The 12,933-nt window shown below is 40.8% G+C and overlaps 1 protein-coding gene across 1 annotated transcript in view; it reads right to left on the bottom strand.

Annotated features, from left to right (window-relative positions):
- Window positions 1-219: 219 nt before the first annotated feature.
- itga9 (integrin, alpha 9) overlaps window positions 220-12,933 on the bottom strand; it is a 48,455-nt gene continuing 35,741 nt past the window's right edge. Inside the window, exons 19-28 of the mRNA XM_003441152.5 lie at window positions 10,377-10,463; window positions 10,113-10,192; window positions 9,934-10,017; window positions 9,372-9,480; window positions 9,171-9,278; window positions 7,823-7,948; window positions 7,542-7,661; window positions 7,356-7,451; window positions 4,487-4,606; window positions 220-2,545 (exon numbers count right to left, since the gene is read on the bottom strand). Of these exons, the coding sequence (XP_003441200.1) occupies window positions 2,447-2,545; window positions 4,487-4,606; window positions 7,356-7,451; window positions 7,542-7,661; window positions 7,823-7,948; window positions 9,171-9,278; window positions 9,372-9,480; window positions 9,934-10,017; window positions 10,113-10,192; window positions 10,377-10,463 (1,029 nt within the window). The 3' untranslated portion in view covers window positions 220-2,446. The remainder of the gene's footprint in view (window positions 2,546-4,486; window positions 4,607-7,355; window positions 7,452-7,541; window positions 7,662-7,822; window positions 7,949-9,170; window positions 9,279-9,371; window positions 9,481-9,933; window positions 10,018-10,112; window positions 10,193-10,376; window positions 10,464-12,933) is intronic.

The following is a 12,933-nucleotide window of genomic DNA, read 5'->3' as shown; positions in this document are numbered from 1 at the left end:
ACGTTGATAACAAGAGACTTCATTCTAAAATTTATCAACAGATAAATATACAGCTTGAACATGATTTTAAACATCAAACGTACAGCACACTATAATGGAAATGATATTCAGTGACAGTAGTATACTCAGAACAAAACCCCAAATAACGATGCGATTAAAGGTGACAAACATAAAAACAAAGTATAATCATCACAGTTAAACTTTACCAAAAAAAAAAAGTCAAGTGTTGGTTTCTCTGCATTAATACATAGCAACGGTTTAACAGATGCAGAGGGAAGGCGTGGATGTGTACAGTATACGCTGTATTACCAGTGGAAGTAAATGGTGTCAGAAGATCTATACAGCACATTTTAGAGCGAAGCAATCATAGTGATCAATAAAGTGACGATAAAGTTTTAGTTCTTTGGCATTGCACATTTAAATCTGACTGGTCTACTAAAGAAATGACCCAAAGGTACTTTACACTCATATGCTGCATATCTATTTTAATGTAAATCTTATCACCCAATGCTGATTGTTAAAGCTTTTGACTCTTAAAATGAATCTTTTTTGGAGCATAATTAAAGTTTTGGGGGTTTTTTTAAGATTACATGAATTTATCTGTTTGTTCAACTAGATAGGGTTGCAAATGTGCAAAGTACAGACACACAAAACTTTGCAGTTAACATCAAAACAAAGTTCAAAAATGGGTAGGGTATGACCTATGAGTACTGAGCAACAGGTGCCAGAAGCAGGGGGACCAAGGCACCAGCGACTCCCATACTACCACATTTTTATTTTCTCGCTGTTTATATATTTGTGGGGAGCTTCAATACAGAATTTGCTAATGTCTTATTTCAATCACAATTAAATCTAGCATTTAAAAGAACCGACAAGCCTGTAGGGGGGAAAAAGGTTTAGCAGAGAGGAGCTGTGGGTTCCTATGGTGGTGGATTTTTCAGGGCACTGACATCCCTCAACCCTGGCTTAAAAGTAACTTTTCCCAGGAGCCCCAAAGAGCTTGTATACTGTATGTGTAGCGATTGAGTGCAGCATATTCTCACCTATTTTTAGGGCATTACTCATACCGTGAGCCCTTATAAACGACTGTAGGTAGACGCATATTGCAGTCTTTTATCTGGCTGCGGAGAGCAACAGTATCTCATATTTCACACTATAATCCAATGCCAGATAACAACATAACAGTAAACTTAAAAATGGTATGCTCCGGTAAAGTCTGAGAAGGTTTTGGAAATAAATCGTGATCAGGTATTTCAAGAACAATAGTAAATCCTTTTCTGCTGTATTTCAGTGAGAATTTACAAGACATTCAGCTAAAATATGTTCACTTGAGCCTGGGAGGTTTGGCCGTCCATTATAAAAGTCTCCTTGCATACCTGAGCAGTTTTTGCTCCTACCAAAAGCAGCTTTACGTCAGATTTGCTTGACTATACATTCCACTTTCAAAACTCATGGTATTTTGAAACATTTTAAAGAATAAAGATTTAAGTTTAATCTATGAAATAATAGCTTTTGTATATTATCATCTACCAGCGAATCAGCTGAAAGCCAGACCAGAAGAAAAGGAATGATCTTTTATCCATCTTTTGCATTTTAGGCATGGTTAACAATGGAAACATGAAAAAAGCGGCCATCATGAAGACAGAGAGAGCCCTCACAGTGTGTCACAAATACAAACACTAGTGCATTGCATGGGGACAGTGTGCGGGTACTGTAGCATAGAATTAGCTCTGGCTGATTAGAAATGTGAGGGGATGGGCAATCAGATGTGTAAAACAGATTTTCATCAGCCAGCAATAGTACAGAAAAGATACAATCTTTCACTCCCAGCATCTGGGATGAACTGAATATACAAATGATTCCAATCATATACTCTACTGGACATATCTTTGGCACAAAAAGTAAAGCTAAGGGGCCAAGGCATTCATTCTTATCAAACATCAGTGCTTTTAAGAAAACATACCGTAGATATAGTATGTTTATAATGGCATTCAAAACCCCAACTCTTTTCAAAGCTCACTTTTACACAATATGGCTTAAAGTAGATGTATAAAAATAAATTTGCTATGTAACACAGCCCTGAGGGTTTTCTTGTCCACCAGTATTCATGCCGTCTCCACATCCCTGTACGGATGTGAGCCTCCATCAACAGCTCTGCTCTGCTGGCTGGGTGATACCTCCTTTGAGATTAGCTGAATTCCACAGCAAGTGTCCGCTGGCAAGCCACCTTGTCACCTCAGAAGCCTGTTTCCTGGACTCCCTCCCTCCTCCCCCAAAAAATATTAAGTCTCCAAAAAATATGGAGAATATTCTTCTCTTCCACATATGGAAGACTGAAGGGCCCAATGCCACAGGGGGCGGCTGGGCTGAGAGACCCTGTGCTATTGGATCTTTCGCAACCGAATCCCTAATCTCACTGGCTCCTCTGGGACTCCCGTTGTAAGTCTCAGTGGTCCTTATCCATCCAGTCCCAGCTTTCATCACTGTCCTTTCTGTTCTTTTCAGCCTCAATGATCTCTCTGTAGCGTCGACGGAAGAATCCCATCTGTCAAAGAGTGAGAGGAGTAAGAATTTAAGTTAATAAGCTGCATCTGTGGTCGTATCTGACTTGCAAAAGAAAATATTCATTTCAGTCAGCAATTACAGATCACATTCACTTTACATTGCTGCATAACATTTTCAGAAACATACCAGAACTTTTTAGCATATACCTTTTCTCTCCAGAGATTGTCATTTTTCAAGCAAAACATGACATAGATAATTCATAGCTGTGACCTAGAGTTTTTTAACCACTAGCCGATTTTATCGCTCCATATTATCTTATCACATACATATATTTTGGTACAGGCAAATCGGTCTCAAATATAACATTTTTGTCATATCTGATACCCTTGCTTCCTCTCTGAGCAGAGAGGTGTGAAGATAACGCTAATTTTTGTACTGTAAATACGTTTCCTGCCACTTTGACCTGCTAAGACGGTTAAGCTAGTTATTATATTCTCCTGTGAAAGAAATATACCTGCTTAAGATACAATTTTACATTTCAGTTTTAGCATGAAATAAATAAAAACGTGTGTTAAAGGTGCTTTTAGATGACATGATGAGTGTCAGGTTAACTTTTTCTTCCTGTTTTTAGTTTTTGCGTTAAGCTCATGCTGCTGATTTGTTAGCTTAGCGCAAACTGTTGCTCAGTGTTGCTCTTTTTTTTTAAAAAGGTAGTAACAGTTTTATCTTTGTTATGAATAAATTTTAGGAATCTTTTTCAAAAAACACTAGCTAGTTATTTTGCAGTTGTTTTTCAATATCACCCTAAAAAAAGTATTTTGGCTGCAGCAGGAGAGGTTTGTGAGTGTGGACGCATGACACTGAGACAAACTGCAGCAGCCTTTTTTTAATGCTAGAAAATCAGGATTTGCGCAACACCATTGTCTTGCTTATCTGCTGGATTTGGTTTGACATAATACGTAATAGCAATGCAATTCACTGGCTAACTCTCAGGAGTGTCATTGGATGGGCGGCCAATTGGAGAATTTATTTAGAACGGGTCTTTCTTTCAGCAGCACTTTTACAGAAATTACATAATTTTTGTTAAGCTAACAACTCAGACCTTGAGTTCACTGTGATGGATTATATATCTAAGTTACAGAAATGTGCAAGTTAATATTTTCTCCCACAGTGAAACAGATGGAAAATAATGGATCTATGAGGTGGGCAATTTACTTCAAATATAATGGATTGAAATATGGCCAACAGTAATGTAAGTAAAACCACATGAAACTACCACCAAGGTTTGACAAAACTCAAGCATTTACCTTACTGAAACATTTCTTTAGGAATGTAATACTGACTACCCATTTAAATTTCATGAAAGTATAACATTCATTTACCAAATGTAGTATGTATGAGATATGACAATGTGGTAAGACCAGTAGATTCTTGGTGTATATCTAATCAAAGCAGCCACACTGGCTTGCTGCCTCTCTCCCTACGACTCCATTCATTTATCTGTATTTGGCTGCTGAAGTTTATTGTTACAGACCTGTGCTCTCCTCAGGCATTTCCTGAAGAGAGCAATATGGGACATGTGCCGCTCTTGTAAGTGGGGTTTATTTTGGCAGGAACTGGGGATCGGGGGGGGGTTCAACATTTCAAGGCTTAGTTGTGGTATTCCCGGTGAAAGATGAAGCAGTGAAAAAGGAATGGAGTTTTCTGCTAAAGGGGCCTCTGGACACCACTGTAATTGCCATTCCCCTCTCTTTAGATTTTTCTTTCATGTGAGTGGTGTGGTGTTAATTATTGTCCAGTCTGTGATTTGTCCTTTTCATGGACAAATCACCGAGTGGACAAAACAAGCTTTCTTTCTTACTTCTTCCCCTAATCTCTGGCTGTTTCTGTACAACCAGATACTGCACTGGAATTCAAGTGGAGTGTTGTGACCAGTGCTGTAAGCGGAAAACTCTCAATCTGTGTTTATGAGTTGGTTTACCTTCCAGAGCAGCACTGCTAACAGCAAAAAGATGAGGATTCCCACCAGCAAACTGATGGCGATGATCCAGCCGACTACGTAACCCCTTGGCTCCTGACTGTGGAGAGCCTCAAACACCAGCTAAAACACAACAACATCACAGTGAGTCACACCCGAAATGCAACGCACACAGAGACACACAAAAATGCACATTAAGTCATGTGCTGCTAATGATGCAATCCGGTGCAAAACAGCAAGCGAGACACATCTGATTTCAGAGTGGTTTGGTTCCATGGTTTGATTCAAAGGACCAACATTTAAAGCAAAAAAATATGCTTTCAAATAACAGGAAACTGGTACGAAAGCATTTTTCAGGACATAGATATTGGTTATACAAACAGGAAGCACAAGTCAGACTAAATTATTTTGATACGATGGAGAACCATGTCATTTATTGAGGATGCGATGAACCCAAGACTTTTAATGTAAGCAAAAAAAGCCCAAACAAACAAACATAAACAACTGATAAGATTCACATCAGCCTGTAAGGAACTTTCCATGCTAATGAGCTAAACCAAGAGAGTGACTTTGATATATGATGGTAATGTTAAACATCAGCAAGTATTTGTCTTATTAATCAGAGCAGATAAAAACAATGCATCATCTACTCCCTTTTTGAATTTTGTGTCATGCTTTTAGACTGGCTAATTCTGAGTTATTGCTATTCAGGGAGCCTTGGCAACTCTTAGCTTGGTTCTGGTGTGATTTAGAGGTATCTGAGCTCTTTCCCATGACATGGAGGAACGCTGACCAGCTGGATAATCTGTCACTGACAACAAATTCATGCTTATTTAAACCAGTGCACTCTGGCTTAAGTACAAAACATTTGAAGTGGTCCTAAGTGACAAATTTTGTATATACTGTAATTAAGTAAACACACTGCACTTCTTTTGATTCCCTTTCTAGCAGCAGTGCTAATGTTTATTTGAATTTGTAACAATTACCATTACATTTAAAAGGCCATATTTCTACTTTGGACAAAAGTTGATTTGAAGCTATTAGATATCTCTGTACAGGAGCCTTGTCCAACAAAATGAGCTTGACTGGTTAAATTTACACTGTATTAACAGTGTTTTGACTGAGTGAAATATTCCATTACTCTGCATCACAGCAAAGCCTGCTGTAATATTAGCATTCAGGCCTTACTTGCAGAATCGATGGGTTTATTTACTTACTAATGTTCGCAAACAAAGACAAATACTGTGTGTTCACACACAGTGGGCCGACCGAGGGACGCTGCGGCTTTAATGTCCAGTGTTGCACGGGATTTAAACACAAATGTGGCATGAAACACCAGCTGTGAGCCAGCCAAAAAACAAAGTGGACAAGCGAAGAATAATCTCTCTGTTGAATAGTTTCTCACATTAACACGTTCCCGTTACCCCAAGCTCTGGAATGTAACTGTTGTTATGCATGCCAAGGCGTTTGCGTGTACAAAAAAGATTAAACCTCTACTGGTCATTGCTCTCTGACGCTGAGTTTCTCAATTTAACTTTGGCAGTCCCTTAATGTGAAGTTCATTTACCTCTGTCCTCAATTTCTAAATTTGTAAGTTGCACGCTTTCTTGCTTTAACAGCCTTATATGTGCATTCTTAGTAAAAAAAAAAAAAACCCCCAACATGTGGATTTATGTGGATTTGTTTTATTTCACGGGTGATAAAAAAGTCAAGCTTGTTGTTTCACTGACAGCCAGAAGGCTTGCAGTGAACAGCACAGCCTGGGACCACAAATTATATTTACACTGTGTTCTCTAGCTAGCTGGGATCCTGAGGGAAAAGGTAAAAATGTTCACTAAAATCCACCGGAGTACGTTTCACTGGAATGAGCACACTCGCAAAGTGCTGAAAGAGCAGCATGGCTTGGAGACATTCATAGCAGGTCTGAATTTTCCGAGCACAACTGGAGCGCAGGGTCAGCAGGCCTGCAACCCAATCAGTGCTGTAATCTTTTCCAGGATCCCACTGCAAGCATGCTGGTTGCTGAATGCAATCAGCAAATCCGATCTGCTAGGCCATTTGATCACTCAGCATACAACAATGGGGGGAGGGTCTGTCCTTGTGCACATCTAAGGGACCCCCAAAAGCAGCTAATAGAAATACCACTACACAGTAAACCCATAATGACCAGCTGTTCCCTGCACTCATGTCATTTGTGACAGATCTGGAGCACATCAGCAAATAAAGGGAATTGTGACCGAGCTTCTAAAGATGAACATATGTATGCTTTTTGATATATTTATTTTGATATATTATAGGGAAAGCACACAATCCTTCACCTGTAACCTCTGGATGGGTAGAATCACCAATAAGCATCTGACCTATCTGACTCCTTTTGAGCACATAGGTCAGCAGCAGCAGTTCTGTTCTGCCTGCCGCTTTTGGCAAGATGAAACGTGTGATGGCTATTAATCCAGAGTGAGGCAACACGGACAAAGACACAAACAGTTCACTGAAATTTGCTAAAGTTTATAGCTGGCAAATGAACTGGAACTTGTAAAAAATGTTTCTACTCTGAGGGCTCAAAATGCTTTCTTTAACTTTTTAAACAAGTCTTATTCAAATATTCACATTTTTCTATACCTAAGGGCTTTATCTAAGATTCGTGCACACACACATCAATAGATGCATTCGGGGCAACTCTGGTTTCAGGATTTTGCTCGAGAATACTTCGACTTTGAGTAGCCACCAACCTTCTGATTGGTAGATGACCTGCTTTCCCTTCTGAGCTAAAGATGCCCCATTTTTGCCAGATTTTGGATTAATATAGAGGTTTTTAGATATGCTTCACTGACATGATCACAAAATGATGGTAAATTCATGGTATACTCACAGAAATGTCCTCTGGCAGGCCATTTGGCACCTCCACTGTCCTGTCATTTACTTGCACGTTGCCCCGTGTGACGAACTGGATCACAGAGGAAGAATCCTGTGGGCAGACAGATTGTAAATTATGGACTGCTTTAAGAATAACTGCAACCTGTGAATGAATTTATTACCCTTACTGCTTGAGCCTCACCGTCTTTAGGATTTCAGTGTTGAGTAAAACTTTTATATCTATGCTCAAAGCTTCTTCTTTTAACTGTGGACCCAGGCTGCAGGAGATCGTCATACATGCTCTTCCAGGCCGATCACAATCCTGTTAAAAAAAGATATTTGAAAAGCAGTGAGAAAAAAGAAGGATGTGTGATAAACAGATGTTACACTGACTAAAAGAAAATAAAAACAAGAATCCTCATAGGGGGTGACTCTCAGTGACCTCTGAAAAGTCAAAGTGCAACATGAGGGCTGTATATTTACCAAGACTTTCCGTCCTGATTTGGTGAAGAAGGCAAAGATGGAGTGAAAGATGCTCTCTTTGTCTTGGGGGATGGTGCATGGCGTTGGGTTCCTATGAGGAGTGCAGTTCCCTCGACCATTGGCCACCTGAAACACAGTTATTTAACAGGCATGGGTGACATGGGTGCCAAGTTTATGCTGCAGACAGGTTTGGGCGTGACATCGAAAATGTTGACGTATGTACTTTTGTCACCTAAACTGGACCTATCTCGCTATTGTTAGGAGTCTCCAGGGCTCACAGGATGTTCTCTCCAAGAACAAGTTGTAACCCCTCCCATACTGTTTTCCCCATATGGAGTGATTTAGAGGTGTCTGGTTTACTGCCCAGCCCCAAGGGAGCACTTCCCCTTTCCCCTCTCCTCAGCTGAACCTGAAGCTCTAGAGGTGGAGATCTCCACATTGTCTGTTCTGCTACAGTACCACCCAGCATGTCTGAGCTTTTATTGCAGAATTTTCCAGTGTCCTGTGTTTCTGCTGCATTTGCTGGCATGAAGAGCCATAGGCTCCACCAGCAGCTGCACTAACTTTAACCTGGTGAAATCCCCCAGCATCTGGCAGGATGGGGGATTTTGTGCAGAAAAACTGTAAAAGCCTGAAGCTTGTATATATCACGAACAAATGGAAATGTGTGTAAAATGTAAGAATACCTGACTATAAAACATAACTGCGCTACTGTCCAGTGTGCCACAGGCTGCATGCTTTGTTAACAGCTTTATGATATGTGGTTCCAGGCTAGGGATGGTACGGTGCAGTAGCCAGCCCCTTCAGGTGTCCCACTCCCATTTCGTGCAAGCCGTCTGAGCCCCCTAAAGTGATTCCAGATGGCTCTAGGAGGGTGGGATACAGTCAACTCTGTCTGCCCATTCACAGTCAATACAATTAATAGTTTGAGCACCCCCATGATCTACCTGTATGAAAAGCTTAATGCAAGGGTTAAGAAAATATTTAAACCTGGTGGGAGTATTGTGTTTCTTTGTCAAAATGCAAAATGTTGTGAAACAAAATGGGCGGCCAGCTTCAGTAGCAATGTCAACATTTTTGCTTCAACTTTCACTGGTCCTGTGGTGCCCCACACCAAGCAAACTGCCCATGTCCTGAACAAGAACCCAGCGGTATAGCAGCTCTCAGTACATAAAAGAATCCTCTGGAGTGGATACAAACAGCTGTGCCATGAGGAGCAAAACAAGCAAGACTGATAGGCTTTTGCTGGATAAATGAGTAGAAAATGTGGCTTCCTGCATGTGAATAAACTAATAAATAACAATTTGGTCTGGATGAATAATGTAGATGGACTGCTGCTGGCATCCACCTGTGTTTCAATGATGTGGAACATCTCAGCTCCGTTGCCAGTCAGCCGGTTGGGAATCCTGATGTCCACTCTGGAGCCAGGCAACCTGCTGGGGCCCTTGTTTATAGCCTGGAAACACATCACACAGAAAGAAACGATGGATAAATATATAAAGAAACATTTTAAATACATATTTGGGTATCTATTCTCTTCCCATAGTACCTGGAAAGTGAGATTGAGAGGTTGAAAGTTGCAGTCCATGTCTTCTAATTGCACAAAGCGTGAGGCTTCAATGGCGTTTCCATACACAAAGGAAGTTGGTGTAATCACGCTGCAGTTCAGGAAGGTGACGAAAGATAATTTATTAACATGGAAACAAAATTATTTAAATGACAAGAGACAAAATTATGTTCTAAAAAGTTCCATAAAAATTTTCGGATTCAGTTGCGCTCGGCTTGACAGAAGCGTTTCCTTTATCAGCAGACATATTTGTCCAGCTTTGTTCTAAGCCTCCCTTCACATTAAAGAAAGCAGCCTTATCAGATGTCAGAGTTCTGGCAGATTTGGGCTGTTTTACATCTCTCTCTCCCTCCTCTGTGAACCAGAGCTGTGATAAAGCATTCGCAGATAAGGCTTTTCAAGTTGATATCCTCCATACTGACAAACACTCCCTCGCTTCCTGTGAGCCAACTGATGGGCAACCAGCTCAAGTCTCTGAGATAGCTTTACATTTTGCAAAACAGTGACTACCCTTCTGTGGAATTCATATTTGTCTCGTTCTTACCCAGTGATAGTGGTGTCGGTCTCGTGAATCAGAGGGATGGAAATATCCAAAAAGTTGTCGGAGAGATTGTGCTCGGGATTGGCGCTAAAAGAAACACAAATCATTGATAATGAATATTTCGCTTACAATTCTTTGTGCAGATCAATATTTAGACTTGCTATAACATTTGAGCTTCTTACCTTTTTGCTTGAACTAAGAACTGCAACGTGTCATTTTCTCCAGAGAGCCGAGTCGTGTCAAAAATCACTGCAAAATGATACTGCAAAGACAAAAAAAACCCAGAATAATATGGGGTGTCATATTCTCAACTATGAAAAGATTTTCAATGCGATAAAGTATGTCTGTTTGTAAGACACTGAACTATTCCCAGCAGGAGGCTGGTTACAGAGGAGGTTAAAGCACGAGTTACTGCATGCAGTTAATTCTACCTTAGTTTGAGCTACCTTAGTCTGTGCTCTCATGAAAGGAAATCCCACTCGGCACTGAAGGAAGTCCAACTCGACAAGCTCACAGGAAATACCCTTCTCTTCCTACAAAAAGAAAGATAGACAAGGAGAGTGAGTGGATGCGATAAAGACAGACTGACTGGACACGGCGAGGAAGGAGCACTAGACAAGACGCAGACTGTGACGCAGAGCAACTGGTTCTGATCGTGGAAAAAAAATCGGTAGTAGCTTTTGATGTTAAAACAATGGCGACTGGTGGACGTACCTGCCGGCATTTGGGATGTAGTCAAAGATTATTATTAAAAAAATATAAACAAACCGACTCAAGTGTCTTACTGAAGCTGTAGATTAGGTTAAACAAAGAATGCACAAAGCAGTGATGGCACACACATCTTAGCGGGTGGGTAATTGGAAAACGTCCAGGCTGCGTGTTTGGAAGCTTGTCTAAACAATATAGAGCTTCACCGGCTGCGCTGTATAAACACTCAGGCCTCGACCCTTACGAGGAGTAAGAATTCCTTTAGCGAGAGTTCACCGAGAGGCTGTCAGCTGAGCTCATGTGCTGGGAGAATGAAAGAGGGCAGAGATGCTTCACAATTATAAATCTAAAAAAAGAGACAGCCTAGCGCTCCTGGAAAAGAGGCTTTGGGTAAGTCATACAAAGCATCTGCATGCACGGGCTGTTGTCCAGTTTGAATCTGTGTTTATAACACTTTTCCAAATATGACAAAGGAAAGAAGTGTGAGGGTTGTCTGTGCTGACATATTAAAGTGTAGAATCCATCCACGGTATCATCCCATTACCCCTTATTCAGCAGTTCTTAGTAGCCCAGGGTGTGGTCGTGCCCTACATCTTCATTAAGTCAGCTTAAATAAGCAGTGCTGTGCTCTGCGATTGAGACTATGGTGACCCCGGTCAACTGGGGACGAGGACCCCAGCATAACTGCCAATGATGGAATTTCCTCTACTTCCTGTATTCCTCCGTGCTGCTGTGCAAACACTGCCTGTCCTGTGGGGCTGGGCAGGATTGGGAAAGTCAGCCTGTTTACCCATCACCCACCTGGCAGCCCTTGAGAGAGAGCAGAGCATTCGGACATATTTTCAATTCTCTTCTCTTTCTCTGTCAGCAACACATACATGCTGGAGTTCTTGCAAATGGTAGGGCCATTAAACATCACCAGGACTGTTTACCCTGCTTTAGTGTCAGCTGAAGCATCTACTGGTGCAGTTCATCAATGTGGATGACAATACACAGGAGGCCTGTGTCCTGCATGTTCTGCGTGTCTCTTCATGTCTTCTTTGGTATTTAGACAACTGGATTTATATTGGTGTACTTTTTCCACACCAGTGTCATCACCTACTTTTTGCTTTCTACTCAGGAATGAAGATGAAGAGCTACAGTACCTCTGCTTTCACAGCATGTGTAAAGTGTCACTTCACTGCCAAGAAAATCAGTGATTCATATATTCTTGGGTCTGAGGGTCCACTGAAATTCACACATTTCTTTGCTGGAACTTCTGGGCTTTTCACCACAAAGTTGACTTGGTCCAACTATTAAATAAGCTGAAACCTACCATGGCAGAAGCATTCAGATCCTTTCCTTTAATGAAAGCGGTCATACCTCTCAGAATGACAAATGTGTGCATTCAAAATAAATGAACGAACTGAACTTGAAGTATTAAAGGTGAAAGCAGTAATTATGTAGAATGGTTTATATTAATACAGCAAACTCTTGGTGTATTCCCATATTACTGCTTACATGAAACAATGATTTTGAGGACATTTTAATTAACTCATGTTTAAATTTTACTCCCAAACTCTACAACTGCAGCTTTTCATTTACACATGTGGACAGCTTTGATCATTCTTTGGTTATATTACGATGTACCGTATACAAATCTTATTCTACACGAACCCATAATTGGCACCCAGTCTAATCTCAATGTTATTGTTTAAGCAGCATTTAAATATTGCAGCACTTTTGAGTAGTTTAATCTAACAAATCACAATTTAAGATGTAGTTCTGCTTTGTGTGCAAGGCTTTCTGTAAAGTAAGTAAAAAATTAGTACGTTAAAAATGTAGCCGAGTGCTCTGAAAAATACAAAGACACGAGACATTTGTCACAGGTCCAGCTAAAACTGACTCCTTAAAATATTTCAATAAAAAAAGAAAAACAAAACAAAACAGAAGCCAGCAGAGCTCCTGAAACCAATTCAGCTCCACAGTTTTCTGACAGCTTGTGTTGCAAGAACAACAGAGCCATAACCCACTCCGCTCTTAAATATGAGGGGAGTACAAGTTCACGCTTTGCTCACTGGAGAAAAAGCCTAAAGGGAGGGTTAGGAGCTGACCTTTACTTCGCCAGAAAGGGGTCACATCATCACCTCAGACTTCTCCAGTAGTAATTAGAAGTGTCTGAAAGAGCATACAGCGGTAAATCTTCTCACTGGCCTCGTTGTCATCTGCACATACTGTTCGCTTCCTGCTCCCTTTGTGCAGCAGAGCACTTTGACTTATCAGGTTCCTGAACAAAATGCGGCTCTGGGGCTGCTG

The sequence above is a fragment of the Oreochromis niloticus genome, linkage group LG13, assembly GCF_001858045.2.
Source record: "Oreochromis niloticus isolate F11D_XX linkage group LG13, O_niloticus_UMD_NMBU, whole genome shotgun sequence".
In the NCBI taxonomy this organism is placed as follows: domain Eukaryota; kingdom Metazoa; phylum Chordata; class Actinopteri; order Cichliformes; family Cichlidae; genus Oreochromis; species Oreochromis niloticus.
This window is presented reverse-complemented; position numbering and strand designations above follow the sequence as displayed.